The sequence below is a fragment of the Polyodon spathula genome, chromosome 2 (genome assembly GCF_017654505.1).
Source record: "Polyodon spathula isolate WHYD16114869_AA chromosome 2, ASM1765450v1, whole genome shotgun sequence".
Lineage (NCBI taxonomy): Eukaryota > Metazoa > Chordata > Actinopteri > Acipenseriformes > Polyodontidae > Polyodon > Polyodon spathula.
In genome coordinates, this window is record NC_054535.1 from 22,166,674 (window position 1) to 22,188,826 (window position 22,153).

The window sequence follows — 22,153 nt, forward strand, 5'->3', positions numbered from 1 at the left end:
TAGCCGATCTCAAAGTACAATCCAGTTTACAGGGAACACATAACATGTAAATAGGCAGTGCCAGAACAACGACTAGTCTTGTAACTGAGAAGCCGTGTTTTGAAATCCATGCACTGCTTCACAGGAAGCCAATGCAGTGACCTTAAAACTGGGTAAATATTGGCAAATAGAATGATCACAGCCTTCACACAACAGGCATTGGGGCTCCACAGGGTGCTGGGAGGTGTCAAGAGGAATGTATTCAGTCATTAACATTTCACACCATCAGTGCAGGTAGGCAGAGAATTAAGATGGTGAATACGTTGTTCAAGTTCATCCGAAACATGCTCAATTGTGGTGGCTATGGAAGATTCCTGAAGCCTCTATCATTCTCCTCAAACTATTCTCTCAGTTCTGGCGCGGTGGATGGGTGCATAATTGTCTTGAAAGTACCATCACGGTGGTATGCAGTGGATTTAATCTGCAACGAAGCCTAAGTGAACAACACAATCGCTTGCCTTCCAGAGTAATCAGGGGACGCAGGGTTTACCAACAAAAGCAGCCCCCACCAGGGCGATGCCAAATCCAGTCGGACAGACAGGTCCTAATAAAGTGGACAGGCAGTGAATATGAAAACCACGGCTCAATAGTAGCACCTGCCTGCCCGCTATTTAGTGCTATGGCCACCAGAGGTCAGTTTTGACATGAGTTCAGGCATTGAACTAAACAAAATAGTAATTAAGCTTTTGTTTAATCAGAATAACAAATTTACCATTGCACTGAATTAGACGAGGCCACCAACCTAGGTGCGGTTAATAATGCAATACTAAAGCCTGACATGTCTTGATTTGTTTCATTATTCTTTTTATCAACTTTTATCAAGGCTAATTCCTGAACTATGCCAGAAGTGACACTCGGTAGCTGTAGGACCAAATAGAAGGTAGGTTTTGCCAGAGGATTTGTTTGTTCAACCTTATTACAACATATCTTCCATTTTAAATAATGGAAGTGATGATCCATTCCTCGAACACAGTAAATAGTACATAATGTCCATAGAATACATCTTAAATGATTCCATCCTCTTCATAGAATCCGGGGCTGGATTTCCTACGATTGTGTAAAACTTACCTTGCCAGCACAGCCCACCTCTCGTGCACATGATCCATGCAAGCAATACACATATAATAGACTTTTCTGTGTGTCCGTTTCCTGTATGCATCTTACCATTAGGTATTTGTATAATATATATGATTCCCCATAGCTTATAAAAGGGACAAAAAAAAAATGTAAAAAGTCAAAACGTTCATATTTTTGTTTTGTTGGAACAGACAACTGGAAATTGAATAAAGACATCCTACTCACCAGTTTGCTGGATTTAGGCGTTTCCAATAGCTCTGTGAGAAAAAAATATATATTATAGCCAAATTAACCATTTTAACTGTCAGTTTTCTCCACCTAGAAACATTACACATACTCTTTACAGAATATAAAACACCATAGGGGCATGACTACGCAGATATTCAGATTGTATAAAGTACAATTCTTAAAAGACAGTGTCACACAAAAACACAATCAAGAATAGATGGAGGCAGAATAAACTGTAAATAAACACAACTCATGCCGTGTTCAAAACAGTGCAGTTCCGGAGGTTTAGATGCCCCCAAACTAAGCGGGATATGTGAATGCCCAGTAAAATGGGATCTCCTGACAAACTGAAATAGATCAGTTGAAGTTGATTCTACAGCAGGAAAACAAAGGTGTGGAAACTATTGACTTTTAATTCAAAAGCAATCCTTGTGGTAATGCTAAACGTTCCAAACATTATTTACCTCAAGTAACCTCATCACTTCTAATATAATTTTCGGTGACAAATCTGAAAATACGATACTATACCATTGCATCCCTCTCCTCCACAAACACGGAGTAATGGGCTGCTTTATAGTGCTGCACCTTTTGCTCAAAGTGAAACAAGAACCATATATAACATTATTGCAAAAGATGCAGATCTGACCTATTCCTGTTTTACAGATTATTGCTTTCTGAGTCTAGTTATTAAAATTAAATGAAAAACTGTTACGCAATTTAGATGCAAATAAAGAGTTAGAAAATGGACTGTAAAACTGACTACACCTTTAAAAAAAAGAAAAAAAAACCATGAAGCAAAGGATCGTGGATGAGGTAAGGACGGGTGATTGATTCCAGCCATAGCAGCAGACAAGGCAAAAGATTGTCTCCCAAATGTAGATGTGACCTTGGCAAGTGTCAGGGCCCTGAAACACATTGTACAATGCTGCCCCGTTAGAAAGTGACTTGATATAGTGTGGAATCGATTATAACACAGTAAGGTCGTGTTTCCCATTACCTCCATAATGCAACGTAGGGTCGATTAAAGTATCTGCAAACTGTGTGTATCGGTCAAAATCTTCGATAAAATATGAATTACTTGAAAGAATTAGCCTATATCTTTAGCACACTTTTTTTTAGGGGGGGATCCTCGTTTATCACAACTTACCCCATACTTGAGAAAGCGAATATGTTTTTTATGAGAAATTATAATGAATAAAAAGAAATGTCCCATTTCTGAATTCTTAATGAATAAAAGGAAATGTCACATTAAAACAACTGCTGACAGTGTTTTACCACAATCTTACCTTCTGTTACAATTATCCAATTACCCACTGTTGTGTTTCACAGATATGGATACTAAACTTGTATGCTGTACACTGCAGTCCCAAGATTGCAGCAAAATTACATGTAACCATAGCAACAACTGACACTATGGAGCACCAGGCATACTGAGCCCTTGACAGTGTCCTGTGATTGATATTTCTGCTGCATTTTTTATTTCTGTATTACAAGTTTCAAACTACCCCATATTCAAGAACACAATTAAAAAATCTGCAAAAACCTAACAAGGTCCATTGCAAAAAAAAAAAGGGTTTTATATCCGGTCCTAAAATTAAGGATTTTAAGACATGCCAAGCTGAATTAACTACAAAACAGTAAATCACTCAAAGTGCATCAGACATGAATTCATTTATTAAATGTTCCTATACAGATTTCATATGAAGAGCACATGTTGTTCTGAGCTGTTGGGCCAATAGTCCACTGTAAGAAAGTAACATTGTAATCCTTAAGCATGTCTCTTTACAATGACTCCAATAAACTCCCCTCACTTTGAAAAAATGGCTGATTATAGGGGACTTACAGCATAAAGCTATCCTCACTAGCTTCTGAAAGTCATCTTTTTTGCCTAGTGGTTGAGAAAACCCTGATAACACAAAAAAAATAACTTCCATATCCGCTCATAAATAAGCTGTTATCGGAGGCTAATGATACAGTTTTTGTCAGGTCAGAGTTTATCCTCCCTCAGTATCAAACTTGACTGTGCAGGATTGGTTTAATTATCCCCCTAGTGGTGATGCCCATACATACTGTACAACGCACTTCAGAATTTTACATACAGTATATCTAGGGAACTTAATTCAAACTTGTTTAGGACTTTAAGCACAAGTTATTGGGAATACAATGTGTGGAGGAATATGCCTGCCTGTTGTGGATATATGTCAGGGTGGTCCACTTTATTTTTATTATGTAACTTAAAAGTAAGTAAGCAGGCACTTTAATTTGAAGACAATCTGGCTTGCATTAAATAATATGTTAATTTCAGTGGGTGTACCTCAACTTAAACCATTCTTAAATACAGAGCGCTTTTAATAAATACACATCGGTCTCTGTGTAACCAACTGAATTGAAAGACAGATACATCAGGTTACTAGCATAAGCCTGGTTCCTGAAATAGAAATGTAACCATTACTGCACGGTTATTTACCTCTTAAAGATCCCCAACCATAAGATGACATATCAAAGCGCTTGACGAGCCTGTGACGCAGCCATGGCCTGCCCCCGAGGACATAAAATCATTGCAGTCCCAGACCTCATCATTTTGCCTTCAAGCCTGCTGCAATCATGGACGCAGTGACCTTGAAGGATAATGGTTACATTTCTATTTCAGGGAACCAGGGCTATGATAATAACCTAACGTTCCCTTTCAAGTACCAAATGTAACCATTAACGTATGGGTAAGTGCACCAAAGCCATTTCAAGGGCAAGACTGCAGTATGACTGGAATGCTACAAGGCTAAGCCGAAAGGCTGCCTTGTGCGTTATCATATGGAACCCCAATAAGTAAAAAAAAACTGAGGGAGAAACTCACCTCCATGTCTGTCGTAAGGATTGACTGAGAAGCCGCCTTTAACACTCTAGTTCTAAAACCAGGGTTTTGAGGCTCCACGATATTGTCTGTAGAACCTAGAAAAGGTGTGAGGATTAGTCCACACCTGTTGCATTGCAAATGTCTTTTGGACATGCCCTTGGTGGAATGAGCAGTGAGCTTTTCTGAAGGGGCAAGCTGGCAAGCTCATAGGCAGTCCTGACTGTGTCTGCCATCCATTTGGACAGCCTTTGCTTAGACTGGGCTTGACTATGGGACTTCGCCCCACAGCAGAAAAAAAAAATGTTTGGACTGCCTCCAACTTTTCGCATTGTCAGCGTAGTACATCAGGGCCCATATGAAGCTGGCCTCTAAAAATTAAGCAGACTTTCGTTAAGGAGAATGCCTGCAGTTCGCTCACCTGCTTTGTGGAGGAGATAGCAAACAAAAATGCCACTTTGAGTGATAAATACTTAATCAAGCGAGGAACAATATCCTTCATAGGTGGCCAAAGCTGGCAAGCCCCTTTCCAAAATTGCCCTGCCTGGAAGTGAGCTCCTGGGGAGACGAGTCAATTTTGACATGGCAAGCTGAAATGGCTGCCACACAGAACTTTAATGTGGAGGGGGATTTCCCCTCGTGCCACGGGACAGGTTGTGGGGTCGAACCAACAAGGCAGACACCATGTCTAAGAAACATCCCACTTGTACCCGTACTGGGAACGTGTGGACGGTGCTCTGGCATTCTACAGAGTGTCAATGACCCTATTAGAAAGCCCCAGGTGGCTCAAGTGCAGTTGTTCAGGGGCCAGAGCCAGAGCTCCAGGCTCAATAGGTCGGGATGCCATAAGGTCCCCCGTGCCTGACTGAGCTGGTCACTGCGCATCAGTGTCTATGATGGAATGAAACAGGGACTAACAGAAGTAGATTGGAGTAAAATAGAGAAAACATCCAAAGAAAGGACAGCTATTTTTCAAAAATGTAGTACTAGAGATGCAAAACAAACACATCCCAAAAGTAGACAAGTCAAAATCTAAAACACAATGGCCAAAATGGAAAGCCAAAGCTGGCTACGTGCAACAACCACCGCAGTTAACTTCCTGCTTATAGCCTGCCCGTTACCTTTCGACACAGAGCAGGTTCTTATTAACCAGGTGCAGCTCCTCCAGCTGTTATGGTGAGGGCCAGTGACTGTCAGAAATGGACCTCAGTAAATAGGACTGGTAGGTTACCAGAATATTATTACAGTTGCCCAGTCATGCGGCGAACGCACTGGCTGAATAGGCACGCTTGAGGATCGCCTCCGAGACCCAGCACTGCTTGTTGTCCTTGGGCAGAAGCACTAAATTAGGCGCCTGTACCAAAGTAGCAATTGAAGCCTCCACCAGCGGAAATTGGGCAAGGCCCAGCTTCTCCGCATCATGTACTCTATTATATAGGGTGTCAATTGACTGGGAAACAGCAGGACGACTGGATCTCAAAAAGAAAATCCAAGTGCCCTTGCAGGGACATGGAAGAGGTGGTAGGCTAATCATAAAAGATGGACTGGCTTGTCTCACCTCGTGCAGGCCAGGGCACTTGCAAGACTGCAGTAGCACTCTTGATCAGCGGCAGAAGCTCTGCCGACAGGGAGAGCTTAAGTTCATTGGTGGGAAACAGCTGCCCAGCTCCGAGTTTGCCGATCGCTTGAAACAGCGACTCTTCTTCCTACCCAGGGGAGGAGACAGAGAAACTGTGAAGACGGTTTCCTGCTTGGGCTACTTTCCCTGGTGCGTCGTCCGGTCTCCCTTGGCACAGAGCCATGGGGTGAGGATGCAGCCACCTCTCTAACAGTGGGTGATGGGAAAGAGCACTGTGCAGGAGTGAGGGATGCAGAGCACTCTGTAGAGCTGCGGGAGATATGTTTCTCCAGCGAGCGCTTATAGAAATGTACACAAACACTCACAGAAACTGTGGTTCTCTAGTGCCTCCATGGCATGCTCTGGCCCCAGGCAGGAAGAACATCCAGACAGTGGATGTAAGCACCAGTCGTAGTGGGTCCAATCGAATGAATGCAAAATGTATTTAAAGTGCACCATTAATGCATTATATTACTCAGGTATCTAAATAATGAATATCCTGTTTTATGGGTTAAAAACGTTGCCAACTCACTTTTTGGCACAGTCAATAAAACCAAATCTACAAATTCGCCTTGATTGCTATTATAGATACGGAACACACAACAAATCCTGTACTTTGGTGAGTTTTAGATAGCTATTTATTTTCTTGTATTCTTTGCAGTCTTAAACCTCACCAGTGGAATGCTACACTTAGACCACATCATCTTGGCAGCAGTGAGAATTAGCCTCACGCAGCCTATTGATATTTACAGTGAATCTGAGACTGGGTGCATGGAGACAGACAGACAGAAGTTTGACATTCCAATAGCTACTCCATGAGGATAGCTACATATGTTTACATTTCCACTAAGGATGACACACACTAATGCAATCATGGTTTTGATAATTGATTTTAAGTTTCTGTATTAATTTTAAACACAGCTTTCCAGGATGTAAAATTGTTGCTGAATGCATTTGCAGGTTTGCGACGGGTTCAGACAATTTGCTAGAAACAAGTGAATGAAGGAGAGTTTTATCCCTGCTGAAAAAAGCCTAACTGCTGTCCTTAAAAACAATGCATTGATATTTGCAGTCTTATGGTAATAGCCTTAAAAGACAAATATGTTTATACCAGTGACCTCTCAGTCACGGAGCGGCATTAGGTGCTACAAAATATTTTAACAATAAAGGCTGCTACACACCAGACGCGATGCGACAAAATTAACAGAACCTATATACCTAAGGCAACGCGACAGGTGATGTGGGGGCCACGTAAAATTAATAAGACTGAATCCTATTGCTTGCGACTTTCTTCGCGTGACAACTAGGGAATTGAGCAATTATAGAACAGCTTCAATGAACGGTGCCCAACAGCGTGAAGCAGTATCCAAAATGATGGAGGAAAAAATAACACTTGCTGTTGAAAAATTCCCAGAGCTTTATAATAAAGATCATCACAATTATAAAGAAGCAGAGAAGAAAGAGAATATATGGGACTCCATTTACAAGGAACTGGATAAGCCTGGTATGTATGATTTATTGCTATATATGTTGAAATACCTTCAGAAAAGACAATTGTACGTTTTCAAATCTGTCACATTGCGTCTGTGTCGATTCGGGTGTGTATGGTCATGTCCCTGTGAAAGTATCTTGTCGTCCAATGAAAAAATCTCATCACGTCTGGTGTGTAGTGCCCTTAACTGTACCCAGGAACCAGTATCAAAATGGTGTTTGCTTAAAGAATTATCTAATAAATGACCAGCATGCTATTTCAAGTACCTCGTTTGGGGTACTTTGAAGCCAAGGGTTCAGGGGTCTCTGGAGAAGTGGTGTCTGCTCCATCGTCAACCAGCTGGATCTACATTTAAAAAAAACAAAAAAAAACAGAAGAAATTAAATGACATGAAAAACAAAGAACTGAAATGAAATAAATGGCCTAGGACTACATTATGGTTGACATTATACTAACACATTAGGGACCATCCATATCGAAAATATGCAGGGCTGATGGTCGAGGTATCCCTGTCTGGAGATAATGTTCAAGTTTACCTACACAGTTTCAGTAGGACTGAGATCCAGCGATTGGGCATGCCATGCTTATATTACAGTTTGAATACAAGGGACACAGTTCTGCCTGAAATGATTAAGGGTACTAGAAATGCAGCAATGCTGTATATATTACGGTACAATATCGTAAAACATATAATACAGTCAAGTATTTTAATATTAAATATTTTCAAAATACACGTGCAATATCAATACAGTGTACTGTTATACATGAGTTCAGCAACACACATGCATGGCTATTTGTCTTCATAATGTTCATATTAGAGTATAGGTATATAGTACAAGTGTGATAAAGCACTATATGACTTCCTGAATGATATGCCAAAACCTGATTTAGGTTAACAAACAAACCACATACTATAATCTTGACCACCCCTAATTCTAACAGTAAAATGTTTTATTATTTTATTTACTATTAGAATTTCATGGAACTGAGGCTACAGTATAATGATGAATCCCAATACACTGAACTAGTGAGGAGTATGCTTAGAAAACATTGAAAACAATGAACATTTCCAATTAGGATACCACATTTTACCAGCACAACACTCATTATTATTTCAACCACGAACTTGTTATTCCTGAAATAGGTCAAATGAATGCTCATTATTTTCACCTTCAAGACAACATTCAAAATGACACTCAGCACTTAAAGGGTGAATTGAAAATATGAAATGCAGTTGCATAGCAAAGGCTATTGTAATAATTTCTTTATATAAGACTGGTCTTCTGGTTGGTGTGATTTCTATTTGACAATGAAGAAAGTATCTTAGTACCTATAAAACGTTTTACTAAATACTGACCTTCTTGACTTCTGCTAATGGATGTCCTTAGCAAGTTTAACCACAGATGGATACATGTTTCTCTAGAGGTACAGTATATGTCAATACATAAATCTGACATAAGTGTTAGGGATGTGCTTTTAGTACATTTTTATGAACGTTGAAATGCTATGTAGGTGTCAGCGTTTAAACCACATTTACGTAACCATACACTCTTTCTATTACACTGAACAAAAACATAAGCGCAACATGCAACAATTTCAAAGATTTTACTGAGTTACAGTTCATATAAGGAAATCAGTCAATTGAAATAAATTCATTAGGCCCTAATCTATGGATTTCACATGACTGGGAATACAGATATGCATGTTATGTTGGTCAGATACCTTAAAAAAAAAAAAAAAAAAAAAAAAAAAAAAAAAAAAAAAAAAAGGTTGGGGCATGGATCAGAAAACCAGTCAGTATCTGGTGTGACCACCATTTGCCTCATGCAGTGTGACACATCTCCTTCGCATAGAGTTGATCAGGCTGCTGATTATTCCACAGGCCACATTGTCCCACTCCTCTTCAATGGCTGCGCGAAGTTGCTGGATACTGTCGGGAACTGGAACACACTGTCGTACACGTCGATCCAGAGCATCCCAAACATGCTTAATGGATGACATGCAAGCCAAGGAAGAACTGGGACATTTTCAGCTTCCAGGAATTGTGTACAGATCCTTGCGACATGGGGCCGTGCATTATCATGCTGAAACATGATAGCGGCGGGTAAACGGCACGACAATGGGCCTCAGGATCTCGTCACGGTATCTCTGTGCATTCAAACTGCCATCGATAAAATGCAATCGTGTTCGTTGTCCATAGCTTATGCCTGTCCATACCATAATTCCACCGCCACCATGGGGCACTCTGTTCACAACACTGACATCAGCAAACCACTCACCCACATGACGCCATACACGCTGTCTGCCATCTGCCCGGTACAGCTGAAACCGAGATTCATCCGTGAAGAGCACACTTCTCCAGTGTGCCAGTGGTCACCGAAGGTGAGCATCTGCCCACTGAAGTCGGTTACAACGCCGAACTGCAGTCAGGTCAAGACCCTGGTGAGGATGACGGACACAAAGATGAACGTCCCTGAGATGGTTTCTGACAGTTTGTGCAGAAATTCTTTGGTTGTGCAAACCCACAGTTTCATCAGCTGTCCGAGCGGCTGGTCTCAGACGATCCCGCAGGTGAAGAAGCCAGATGTAGAGGTCCTGGGCTGGCATGGTTACACGTGGTCTGCGGTTGTGAGGCCAGTTGGACGTACTGCCAAATTCTCTAAAACGACGTTGGAGGCGGCTTATGGTAGAGAAATGAACATTCAATACTCTGGCAACAGCTCTGGTGGACATTCCTGCAGTCAACATGCCAATTGCACGCTCCCTCAAAACATCAGACATCTATGGTATTGTGTTGTGACAAAACTGCACATTTTAGAGTGGCCTTGCATTGTCCCCAGCACAATGTGCACCTGTGTAATGATCATGCTGTTTAATCAGCTTCTTGATATGCCACACCTGTCAGGTGGATGGATTATCTTGGCAAAGGAGAAATGTTCACTAACAGGGATGTAAACAAATTTGTGCACAGAATTTGAGAGAAATAAGCGTATGGAAAATTTCTGGGATCTTTTATTTCAGCTCATGAAACATCTGACCAACACTTTACATGCTGCATTTATATTTTTGTTTAATGTACATTATGTAGTATATTGACAGCCCTGGTTAGTATTTTCTAAACAAAGAAATAAGCCAAATAAGCAGATAACAATTTAACATCGCAAAGATTTAACTACTGTTATTATTTTACTCTGCAGGTGCAGAGCGTGTTCACGTTCACCTCGATGATGTACAAACAAGCTGGGTTTGTTACTTTTCTCAAAAACTTGTTTAAATGTCTGCACCAATCGTTCCGCAGCACCGTTGGAAGCTGGATGGTAAGGAGCCAATCGAGTATGTCTAACACCGTTTAGCCTAAGGAATTGTTGAAACTCTTCGGAAGTAAGCTGAGGCCCATTGTCGGAGACGATCTCCCTTAACACCTCAATTGTTTTTGCTGAAGTGACATTTGGTAAAAGCACTACTTCAGGCCATCTAGAATACCCACCAAAAAAGAAAGTTTGTCTTTCTCTGCGTAATCAATATGTATCCTTTGCCACGGTCTACTAGCCCACTTCTATGGGGGGCAAGGCGCTACAGCCGGTAAGTTCCTGCTACCCATCCACATTTCACATTCAGTTTCTATAGCAGCATCTAAGCTTGGCCACCAGAACAAACTGCAAGCTAATATTTTCATTTTTACAATATCTTGGTGCTGATCACGTAATTCTATTAACATTCTTGATTGCAAACTTTCCGGAATTACCATTCAAAAACCCCACAAAACACAGCCGCTCTCTATAGTTAGCTCTGTTTTCAGATTTACATAAGGCGTAAGACCATCCTCCTCTACAATATTTGGCCAGCCTGTGAGTGTACAGTACCTCACTTTACTCAACACATGATCTTTATCCGTCTCTGCAGCTATCGCTTTAGCAGCTCATCTGCGAACGAGACTCGATATACTGGATTTGGCATTAGCATTGTCATTTGAATATTGATAAGCAGATAGCATCAATGCCCACCTATGAAAACAGGCAACCGCCAATGACGGTACTTCTATTTTAGGACAAGTATTGTAACTAAAGGCTTATGGTCCGTCACCAGAGTAAACATTTTTCCCCACAAATATTCTTTGAATTGCATAATTCGGAAAATTATACCCAATGCCTCTTAATCAATTTGTGAGTAGTTTCTCTCTGCTTTAGTCAGTGTATGTGAGGAAAACGCTATGGGGTGCTCTGAGCCATCCCTACACGTGTGAAATAACTGCTCCAATTCCTACAGGAGATGCATCACACGCCAGCACTACTGGCAGCGTCAGGTAATGAACTAACACTTTAGAAGAAGTTAGTTTGGTTTTAGCTTCACAGAATGCCCGATCACAACCCTCAGACTATTTCCATTTTACATTTTTCCACGGTAGCTCAATCACGGGGCTAATCAGTGTGGACAAATTCGGAATAAACTTCCCAGGGTAATTTAGATGGTTCAGGAATGATCTGTTTTGGCACATTCTTGGGAACAGGTGGGCCAACAACAGCTTATGTTTTCTCAGTGATTGGACTAATTCCCTGCGCATTTATTTTGTGCCCAAGTTATTTTACTGAATCCTGGAAGAAACTACATTTGGCTTCTTTAAGCCGTATGCCGTGACTTACTAGCCTAGACAGCACCATTTCCAGGTTTACCAGGTGTTCCTTGTCATTTTTCCCTGTTATCAGTATGTCGTCCAAATAAAAGATGACCACTTCCAGACCCAACAAGATCTGGACCATAATTCACTGAAAAACAGCAGGGGCGCTAGCTACTCCATACTGTAGTCGGTTATACTTAAAACAATCCCAGTGGCGTGTTTATTGTTAAGTATTTCTTCGAGTTTTCATTTAGCTCTACCTGCTGGTAAGCTTGGGAGAGGTCTGGCTTAGAGAATTTAGCAGTAATATGGAGCATGGCTCGTTCCTGAACGATAAAAACAAAGGCTCCTCTTCGCCATTGGTGCCATCTTTCCCTTGATAGAATTTTTAGACACAGCTGGCCTTTGAGAAAACTGCCTTGCACTTTTTTTCATGCTTTTCTACACCGAGGCCAACTCCGTAGCAGCACCCAGAGTTAGGTCCTTCGTAGAAGCAGTATTCAGCAACCTGTCTCTTAGTTCGGCATTTCGGAGTCCACAAACCAGCCGGTCTCGTAGCTTCCTCCAGAAATGTCCCAAAACAGCAATTGACCGACAGTTTCTTTAACTGCGCCAGAAACTCAGCTACAGTTTCTCCTTCCAACTGGTTCCATGTATGAAAACAGTATCGCTCGGCAACACATTTCTTCTTTGGTATATAAAACCCCTTCAGCACAGTCTTTAGCACATCAAGCCCCTTTTCACTAGTTTTGTCTGGAAACATAAGGTCGGTGCGCATGCCACGTGTCTTTCGGCCCACCACCGTTAGAAAAACTGCCGCCTTACGCTCATCTGCGATTTCGTTAGCACAGAAGTACTGCTCAAGCCTATCCAGGTAAACTTAAAAACTTTCTGCATTTTCGACGAACTGGAAATCCTTGGCTCTTCCGATAGCAGCCATCCTTTTGCTCTTAATTTTTAACTGTGCTGAATCCATTTAGCAATATCCCATCCTCGTCGCCAAATCGTTATGTATTTGGGTCCGGAATTAAGTGAGCCCAGACAAAGAGAACCATACAAAATAAATGTTGTTTATTCAGCATTTACACACAGAACAGACTCCAACACAGAACCCCAAGAACCCACGAAGCACGAGAGGCTAGAACCCCAAGAACCCACGAAGGGGCGAGCGGTTAATACACAGTATGCGCCGGTGTGTCTAATATTAAACTACTGTACCAGTGGCACAGTGGGATTACTAAAGCCACACTTATGGCTCACACAAACTTAACTGTGAACAACCCCATTTAATTGTACAGGATCTACAGCATTCAGGTCATGTTATTAGGTAGAAACAAACGTTTTAAGTTTAAATTTCTTACTCTCAATACACGTAGCCATTTTGAATGTTAAACGCAAGCTTTTAGACTCCTGACTAACCTCCTCTCAAACATCACAGCTATACTGCTTCACTTAGTGTTAACACAATATAGCTGTCGGTCTATGAATTTCCTTATTCCCACCCAGCACTGATTAGTCAATGTCCAAACTGAACCCGCCCATGGGATCCTTAGCAAACAGCTATTGGTTAGAAAGCTGAGTAGTAAACTTTTCAAGCCTTCCGTTCGTTGTAAATGCAATGCTACAATAATGCAGGTGACAGACTGGATAAAATAGGACAGTAAGGAAAAAAAAAAGAAAATACTACAGGTTTAAAATTGCACGTTGTTGAATTTGCAGAAATACACGTACAGTACGTGACTGGAGACTAAACAAAGACAAATGAGCTGATAAGTGGAAAGTGTTTACTTGTAGGCAATTGCCAAACCCCTTCCTTTTTATGATATCCGCCCTTACTGTGGCACCAGAGCAGTCAGATACACGATGGACTGACTACATGATGACATATTACTAAAATGAATATATTAAAAAAAATGCGTTTGGCGAAATTTGTCATTGGACCGGTTATACGTCTAGCACGTTATTCAACATTTAACTACTTCTTTAGAGTTTATACATTTAATCGTTTAAAATTCCCATCCTTAATATGTATACTGTAGACATCCTGGCAGTACAACTTTACATATTCACAGATTTTTTACTGAAGCTTTGGTGTAGCCTGTAGATGGGAAAAGAAAGTTCCTACTGATTAATTAAACAGATATAGTGCTTTTTTATCTTCATCTGAAATGGGTATATTTTTATTTTAACTTGAGAAAATTATTTAATACTGTACTGCTGTGTACAATACCAAATATTAAGAAAATAACTGTCCATATTAGGTCAGAAGTTAATCAACATATTTACTGTAACACAGTGTTGTATATCACTCCAGATATTAAGTCAATATTTTAATTTCATAATAAATTTCTTTAGTTAAGCTTAGATCATAGCTTAGTGCAAAAGAACTTCACAGTACGTGAGTTTACCAACTACAGCAGAAATTGTAGGACTGAATTTGAATTTAATTTGGAAATAATTTCAGACAAAACTCTAAGACATGAGTGGATTTCACTGTGAAACATTCCCGTATTAAATGACAGCACCTTTTTCGTCAGTCTGTGAGCGTTAGGGCCTGAATTACGTATAAATGAATTAATTTAGACTGTTTGTATAGGACTAAAGGAGGCATTACATTACTTTTAAATCTTTCATTGTTCTTAGTTTACTGCTGAACCAGCCTATTCAGTAATGACAGCGTGATCTGTGTCTTACTCTTATTTGATGTTTGTAGATGAAAGTGGTATTCTACTGAGCAATTACATGCATGTCTCGTAATGTAACAAGCAAAGTGATTCCAGCAATGTGACCTGAAGAGCCTCTGCAGTATACAATGTACACAAAGGCCACTATTTAATTTCTTATTACTGCATGGTGCAATTTGCTTAATTTTTATACCGACAACATGCCATTATAATTGCAAAACTAATAAGGAATAATACTGTGTTTATATTCATCAGAATCTACCCCTCTCCCAATTATAAGTAGGTGAGACCACTGGCCTAAATGAATTAATGTGAAGAATATGAACAAAGCAACTACATTTTAAATATATTTACTCTGTACATATATAATCAGTGCTAACCTAGAGATGGCAATTCTGATTGAGCACAGATTTCTATAATATAATGCAATGTGTATGTGTCAGAATAGATGCATGAAAGCTCCTAAAGTTACCTACCTGTGACTGTCGGACGAAGATGCCGTGGTTCTCCTCACAAGTAAAGTACCTCTTGCCCTGCACCGTGCCGTCGTTCTTGCCCTTGGCATCATCAAGAATGACTCCCACCCACTTGCCGGTGGCGAACAGGGTGGCTCCGATGTATGCCACGGTGCCGCGGTACCCCTTACCGATCACCTCTACCCGGGAGCCCACCTTGATAGGCTTGCCGGTCCCGTCTGAGCTCATCCTGCTGCTGCTGCTACTCGGCACCTACAGAGACAAGTCACTGGTCAGTAAGTCAATGAGTGCTCTACTGTACACATCTTCACTGCTGGAGTGAAACAAATAGGTTTGTCCATCTCCTAATTACAAGCAACTATCAAACTGTTTCACTTATCATGGCTAACAGGCAATACAACTCCTGTAGCATTGAGACACTCCTGGTTTCAGTCAAGTCCAAGGTCTGAATCTTTTCACTTTTCAAATTCCTTGCTGGAATGCAGGGTGCACTAGTCTTTTCTCAAGCGCTAAAGCTATTAACTGACGTCGGCATCTAAATGTAGCCCTTTTCTCTAGTGCTCATTATTTTTTTAAACAAAAGGTGGATTTATTTTTTCTTACTTCAATCAACTTACTATACTTTGGAATGCAGCCACATATGTTGACCAAGCCACATAAAACCCAGGGAAGAATTAAACACAAAACATGCCAAAGCGAAGACTAATTAGTTCAGCAAATTGCCCACTTGCTTGGTGAGCAAATCTACAAAAATACACAGCTTCCTAACCTTAAGGATGATCTTTCCACTGGCATTTAATCTTTTTACATCTCTATTCTTTAACAATCTCTCAAAACAGAAATTACAACTCATGATCATACTGTTACAAAGCATCACAAGATAAAACATTGTGTTAGTACAGTCCAAAATAGGATTTGCTTTCAATACCTTCTCCCAGTGAATGCCCCAACCAAGTTGATCATACAGATAAGCAAAATCCAGACACTGTAAAAATCTAATGAAACACAAGAACGTATAGACACTTGGATATCCCAGTCACTGGAGATGCATCCGAGCAGTGGACAATAAACAATCTATTATTTAACAATATGCTAGACTACTGTACTACTAAACGATACTCTTAGGAAGACAGCTCAAAGTGAAACAGACTGAATGATGTTTTTTGGGCAGGTATGCCTGTGTCAATTGCCTTTCCTCACGAAAGCATCCAAGCTCAATTAAGCATTCTTTTCACAACCCATTTGAAAGTTAATTTTTACTTTCTTATAGCTGTGGGTTAAATCAAACATGGTTGCAAAGGTATCGATAGTCTACTCCCCAATAGGGACAATCAAACTCCCCGCCATGGTTGTATATTCTAATTAAAGAGCAGTCAGTAACAGAAAAGAGTAGATTACCAGGACCAAACCTGGGAAGAACACTGTTTTTTATGATGTATTTTTCAACCTAGGCTGCGTGCTCCATCTGGTTTCCTGATTGATGACCACACCTAGTTGGTGTAAGTACAATCAGTGCTGCCCACAGCTGAAAAAACTAATGACAGTCTAAGTGTTTTTTTTTTTTTTTTTTTCTAAGTATGAACATGTCAGTTACAATTATCAAATGTATTTGACAGAAATTAAAAGTCTATGAATTTTCATTGTTTTATGTTTTTTAATAATCAGTTTTATTAAAAACATAATGGTACTCACTGGAAACAGATCCTAGATAAAACATTTCTATGCAGATACTCCTACAGTACCATGTGCAAAGCTATATTACAGTTAATTACCTCTTGTATTCCATTGTTGTGCAAAACCTTTTACTGAGCAGCAATGATATTAAAATAATGCTGTCTGTCTCCACATAAATGGGGGATGACAACTGTGTTGTGTCCAGCCAAGAGCTCAGCACTGTGCTGCCTACGTACAGTGTGACAGGTCATGACCTAACCTGTCCTCTGTAACCTTTCAACCTTAGACACACAAGACAGCCACATCTTCAATCAGCCATGAGAAGTGGAATGAACCCCTTTTAGCAGGTCAATAGTAAGATAACCCATTACCATAAGCAACAACTGTATATTTTACTATATCGGCATAGTGATCACTCCAAGAGAACACATACTAAACACATGGATGGGCAAACACAGCAAGTTACATTATTACACTATTCAATGCTGTGTGTTGGCTGTGCCAACAGCTCAGCAGATGTGTGATGTACAGCTTTTCTGTAGACCAGGTTGGCTAGACACAAGATGGGACCTAATACACTATAGTCAATTATGACAGCAATGACATCATTCAGACAGCCTCGAGGTTCTCATCTGGTGCTCGCCAGGTTGAATTTACTTATTATGCTTCCACAGATGGACAAGTAGACACAGAGTCAGACATACAGAATACACAAGACACCCACTTATATTCCTGTAGAAGGTGGTGAATAAGTATACAAATCTCCTTTCTAAATATAAATTGAGATCTTAATAATAAAACCGCACACATGAACACACATGATCTCACAGAGTATAGACTACAATAGGAAAATAGAGCAGTCTTTGGATAAGAGAACTCTCCTTGGGAAGCAAGTGAAGTCTTCTTTTAGACAGAGTTAACTACCAGACACAGTATGTCAAGGCGAATCACGGCATGAATCAATAAATACAAATGTATTTATTACTTATGTCATCATGACGCTCGTGGATCAACATCTGAAATGAACAGTAAGAAAAAAGCAATAGGCAAGCATATGTTAATAAACTATAATAATAAACAAACTGACAAACTAACGTTAATAAACTACCTGACAAACTAAATTAACAAAACACTTGTACAAAAGATTGAATAAACCATTTGAATTTGAGTTTGCTGATGATGAGGTTAGGTTACAGGTTACAAAACAGTCATTGGGCCCACTGAAAGCTAGAATCCATTGATTCCATGCCAACCCCCACATCCCTAAATTTAAAGAGTAGGTTCACTGTATTCTTTATGTGTTCTGTAGGAAGACATGGGTGTGAGTTGACTCAACGTGATGATGTAATTGAGACCTCGGTCAGTACTACTGGTTTCCCATGGCAGATGGAGGTGAGGAACACATACAATCAAGGCTGGAATATTTCTCTCATACAGCACCACATGGATTAAAATACTTTAGATTCTAAAATGTGCCATGCAGGTTGTTGAAACACAATATTACTGAGTAGGTAGGACTGACAAAACACTGAAAATGAAGGGTATTTTAGTTAGTTATCTATGCAATAGTGTACAATGTACATATATATATATTATATATATATATAATATATATTTATATTATATATATATATATATATATAAACCAATGAGACCTTTATATTGTCTGCTAGCCACTGACAGAAAACAATACTGGCCTTGGGTTAGAACTTCACTTGACCATCCCCTCCCAATGTCTGTAGCCCTCAGTTAAATATATTACAAAAGTTAAAAAGCCAGCATTTTCAGTAAGAAACAAGTCGTCGTCGTCCTGTTGTCCCACCCCCATTTCTCTAGTGGCAAAATGTTGGCTAATTATATTGCATTTGTTTTTAAATATCTAGTTCCTCTTAAGCAATAAAGAAAAAAAAAAAACATGAGAAAAGGAAACTACGCAGACACAGACATTTAAAAAAAAAAAAGACGATGCCGTTATACAGCTAAGCTGTCATTAACAGGTTTAAAGTAGCTTGAATGGCAATATTTTATCCTGCTATTTGAACTACAGCACCGTACCAATGCTGTGCAGCTTCTAAACCTTTGTTTGTTTGTTTTTTTTTTTTATTAAAATGTTCTTTTTGTCTACTCACCCGGCTGTACATGTGTCTTTTGGTCTGAGCCATGCTGTCACTGTTGCTGCTGTTGCTGTTACTGGGCTCCGGTTTTTTTTTGGGGGGGGGGTGTTTTCAATGATTCTATCTGTATTGTAATGATCACACCATGGCTGCTACAATAGATACTCTGAGAAGCAGGCTAGATTCACAACTTCTCTGCAACCTGCCTTACGCATGGACTACCTCAGGACCCCTGTCGTTGTCGGATACAAAAGTAACCCCCTCCCCCCCTCCACCTTTGCTTTCTGGTTTGCCTTAATTTAAAAAATAAATACAAATTTCAAAGCCCCTGATGAAGGATTGCACTGCGCTATTGCCGGTCCTGCCAACTAGGGTTCCTGGCAAGCAGGCACTGGCTTACTCTGGGTCCTAGTGCTCACTGAGTACAGTCATTAAGGATGTGTCATTCAATCCCCATCCGATTACCTCTGAGGGTCTCTCCATCACAAACTGTAGTATGTAAATTAAACCAAAACACATGTATTGACCTTAAAAGTCCCTTAAATAGTGTAGTTGGTTCCTGACCTTCTTTAGCCATGGATTCTGACAGTATTTGGGCTCTACTACTGCATTTACAGTTTAATTTTGTGTCTAAAACAAGCACATTACAGCGTGTTTAGTCTGCCATTGGTTTGGTCAGTCAGTTGGCGGCAGCAGCACATCCAGCTACAAGGGCCGGGGGAGGAGGTGATAGTGGGACCCACAGCTTCTGCTAGGGAGGGGGCAGGTGAGCCGTGCTAACTTACACTGGGGATCAAGATGTCATGAACGCATGTATTTAACCTTTTTAGGTACAGGAGAAAAATGTTATCCAATCTTTTAGTACTGCAACCACTGACACTGCTGTTGACCTACCAACACTTAACCAAATGACTGACATCGCAACACACTGCCATTATTTTTATTAGCAGATTGCTAGTTTGGATTCAGTAGCACAACTTAGCCACATTTTGTTGATCAGGGTTTACCTTTATTGAAGGGATTTATAGTGCAATTCAGCCCAGTTGCTAGATGACTTGTGATCACATTAACCAGGATGGTCTGGAATGCTGACAGTAACTACTCTATCAACACACTGATGCAGCCGTGTACGTATATACACACAGTACAATAAAGGATATTTTGGTATGTTACAGATAAATAGGATAAATAGAGGAATTTGGTCTCCCAAAGAGATGATGAACCAAACCATTAAAAGCATTTTCTTACCAATTATTAAGATTTTTACAAGTAGGTTATTGCAGATAGTTAAGCATGAAGTCAATTTACCCTTCCAGTAAACTATATACAACTTTCATTTGCAGCAGGTATGGGCTACATTTGACCCTGCATAAAAGCAGAGCAGAGTGAGGAGCCTCAAAAAACTTGCAACACAGGCGATATATCTGTAGCATGGCGGCACATTAAATTGGTTTCACATGATGACAAAATAAAATGCATTAAAATGTGCGCTTTTAAAAGCCTTGATATTACCCCCCTTAACAAGCACAAGATACAAAATCCCTGCATTGTATAGTAGAAGGTGTACAGTATGAGGGCTGGATGGGTTATTAGTGTCTTGTCAGCTTTTTCTTTTCAGCCAGCAGCTGGAGGAGTATGTCCACCAAATAGCTTCCATGATGGCAGCCAGTTATTACAGCTTGCCTGACTTGAAAAGAAATGACAAAGCAGGCCCCAAGAATTAACTATAGTACCATTTAGTCTAAATGATCTCAATGCCAGTTTATGCTTACATATCTATTCTGTGTTGTTATTCCCAACACAGTTCATAGCAGGAGCTATCACCGATCTACTTACATCTGTTAGATCCTTTCTTTTCTGAATTATTATTATTATTTATTTATTATTATTATTTTTTTTAAATCAGCTCAACTACAGCTGAACAACCATGACATGCTGTTTGGGTTTACCACTGTGAAAGAGCACAGCTATTAATCAATGGCTACTGACTGGTACTTTAAACTTAAACAATTCTCTCATCAGTCAAAAAAGGTCCATTTTGAAACAAGCAAGTGAGTAATTTCTATAAAACACTGCAGTCAGCAATACTGGCAACATAGTTTCAAGAACTGAGGATTAGCAGTCTTTATGTTGCAGCTGCAAAGGGTTTTGCTCTCTCTCGCATATTGTAAGTTATTCTGCTTTCTGCTGAGGCCATAAAAGTGATATTGAAGGGCTTACCCTAATTCTCTATTACCAGCACACACACTCAGCACCACAGTAGGTGATGGGTTCCAAGCTGTAATAAGATACAGCACCTCTTCATTAGCAGACTGAAGCCACTGGCCTATTGGTCCCTATATTAGCCTGATCAATAGTGACTGACCCAACGAGAAATTAATTCTGGTTATCACTGGCAACCTAGTTCCAATACAGATCCTTGCACCTCCTCCACTGCAACAAAATTTGCAAGTAACAGCCCCTGCTAAGGGTATAAAAATCACATTACAAGCCATGGACACATTTTCAGTAGGTGTCCAGGGATAGAAATAAGACTCCTATTGCATAGTATTTTCACCCATTCCAGGTTTTAATACACACTTGACTAGCCACAGTGTATTCATCCAATCAGATGCCAAAACGTGTTGGGTTAGGGAAGCTGATTCCATCAAGAATGAGTAAGGAATGTCTATATACCAATTAGGGATGGGTCAGTGTAGTCAAATACATGATTACATGAAAATAAAACAAAAAAAAACTATTCGAACAGCATATTACATATTCAAGTACACAAAAAAGACATATTAGCTACAAGCAGAAGCAAATGCATATTTTTTTTTTTTTTTTTTTTTTTTTTTTAAATGCTGCCGCTTGACAAGTGTTCAAAGTCAGTGTTAAACCCTGCGTGTTCATGTGAATGAGATTGTCATATTAAACGAAATAGCAAAATTCTACAGCAAACGTATTCTGTTTGAAATTGTTGCCAATTTTGTTCCCTTGTTTTCAGCTAATGTTAACAAATCCCCTGCTTGAGCTCCCCTGTAATGACAGCACACAGCCACTGTTGCTAGGCAGTCATGAAACAGCTTCCAGGAGCAATGCACCAGCTAACTAAATTTGTAAACAAATGAATATAGCAAGTGCTAAAAAGGAAGCATAACTTTAGGAACATTGAAATTAGAACACTAATTTAGCTTTATGTTGAATATAAAGACATACTAAATGCCAAGCAGAACACCATAGTGACTGAGAAAACAGCATGGAAGCAGTTTTTTTTTTTTTTTAAACTGTGTACTGCAGTACAATTTA

General features: G+C 39.9%; 1 protein-coding gene across 9 annotated transcripts in view; it reads right to left on the minus strand.

The window, feature by feature from the left end:
• Positions 1–22,153, minus strand: part of LOC121294078 (dynactin subunit 1-like) — a 70,193-nt gene that overhangs the window by 41,001 nt on the left and 7,039 nt on the right. For 5 of the 9 annotated variants that reach the window (XM_041217669.1, XM_041217675.1, XM_041217650.1 and 2 more), the window contains exons 1-4: positions 18,881–19,139; positions 15,078–15,329; positions 7,569–7,647; positions 1,342–1,373 (exon numbers count right to left, since the gene is read on the minus strand). In XM_041217669.1, coding sequence (XP_041073603.1) covers positions 1,342–1,373; positions 7,569–7,647; positions 15,078–15,329; positions 18,881–18,913 — 396 coding nt within the window. In that variant the 5' untranslated portion in view covers positions 18,914–19,139. Of the gene's footprint in view, positions 1–1,341; positions 1,374–7,568; positions 7,648–15,077; positions 15,330–18,880; positions 19,140–22,153 lie in introns of those variants that run through there. The other 4 variants (XM_041217692.1, XM_041217643.1, XM_041217700.1 and 1 more) reach the window with 3 other exon arrangements.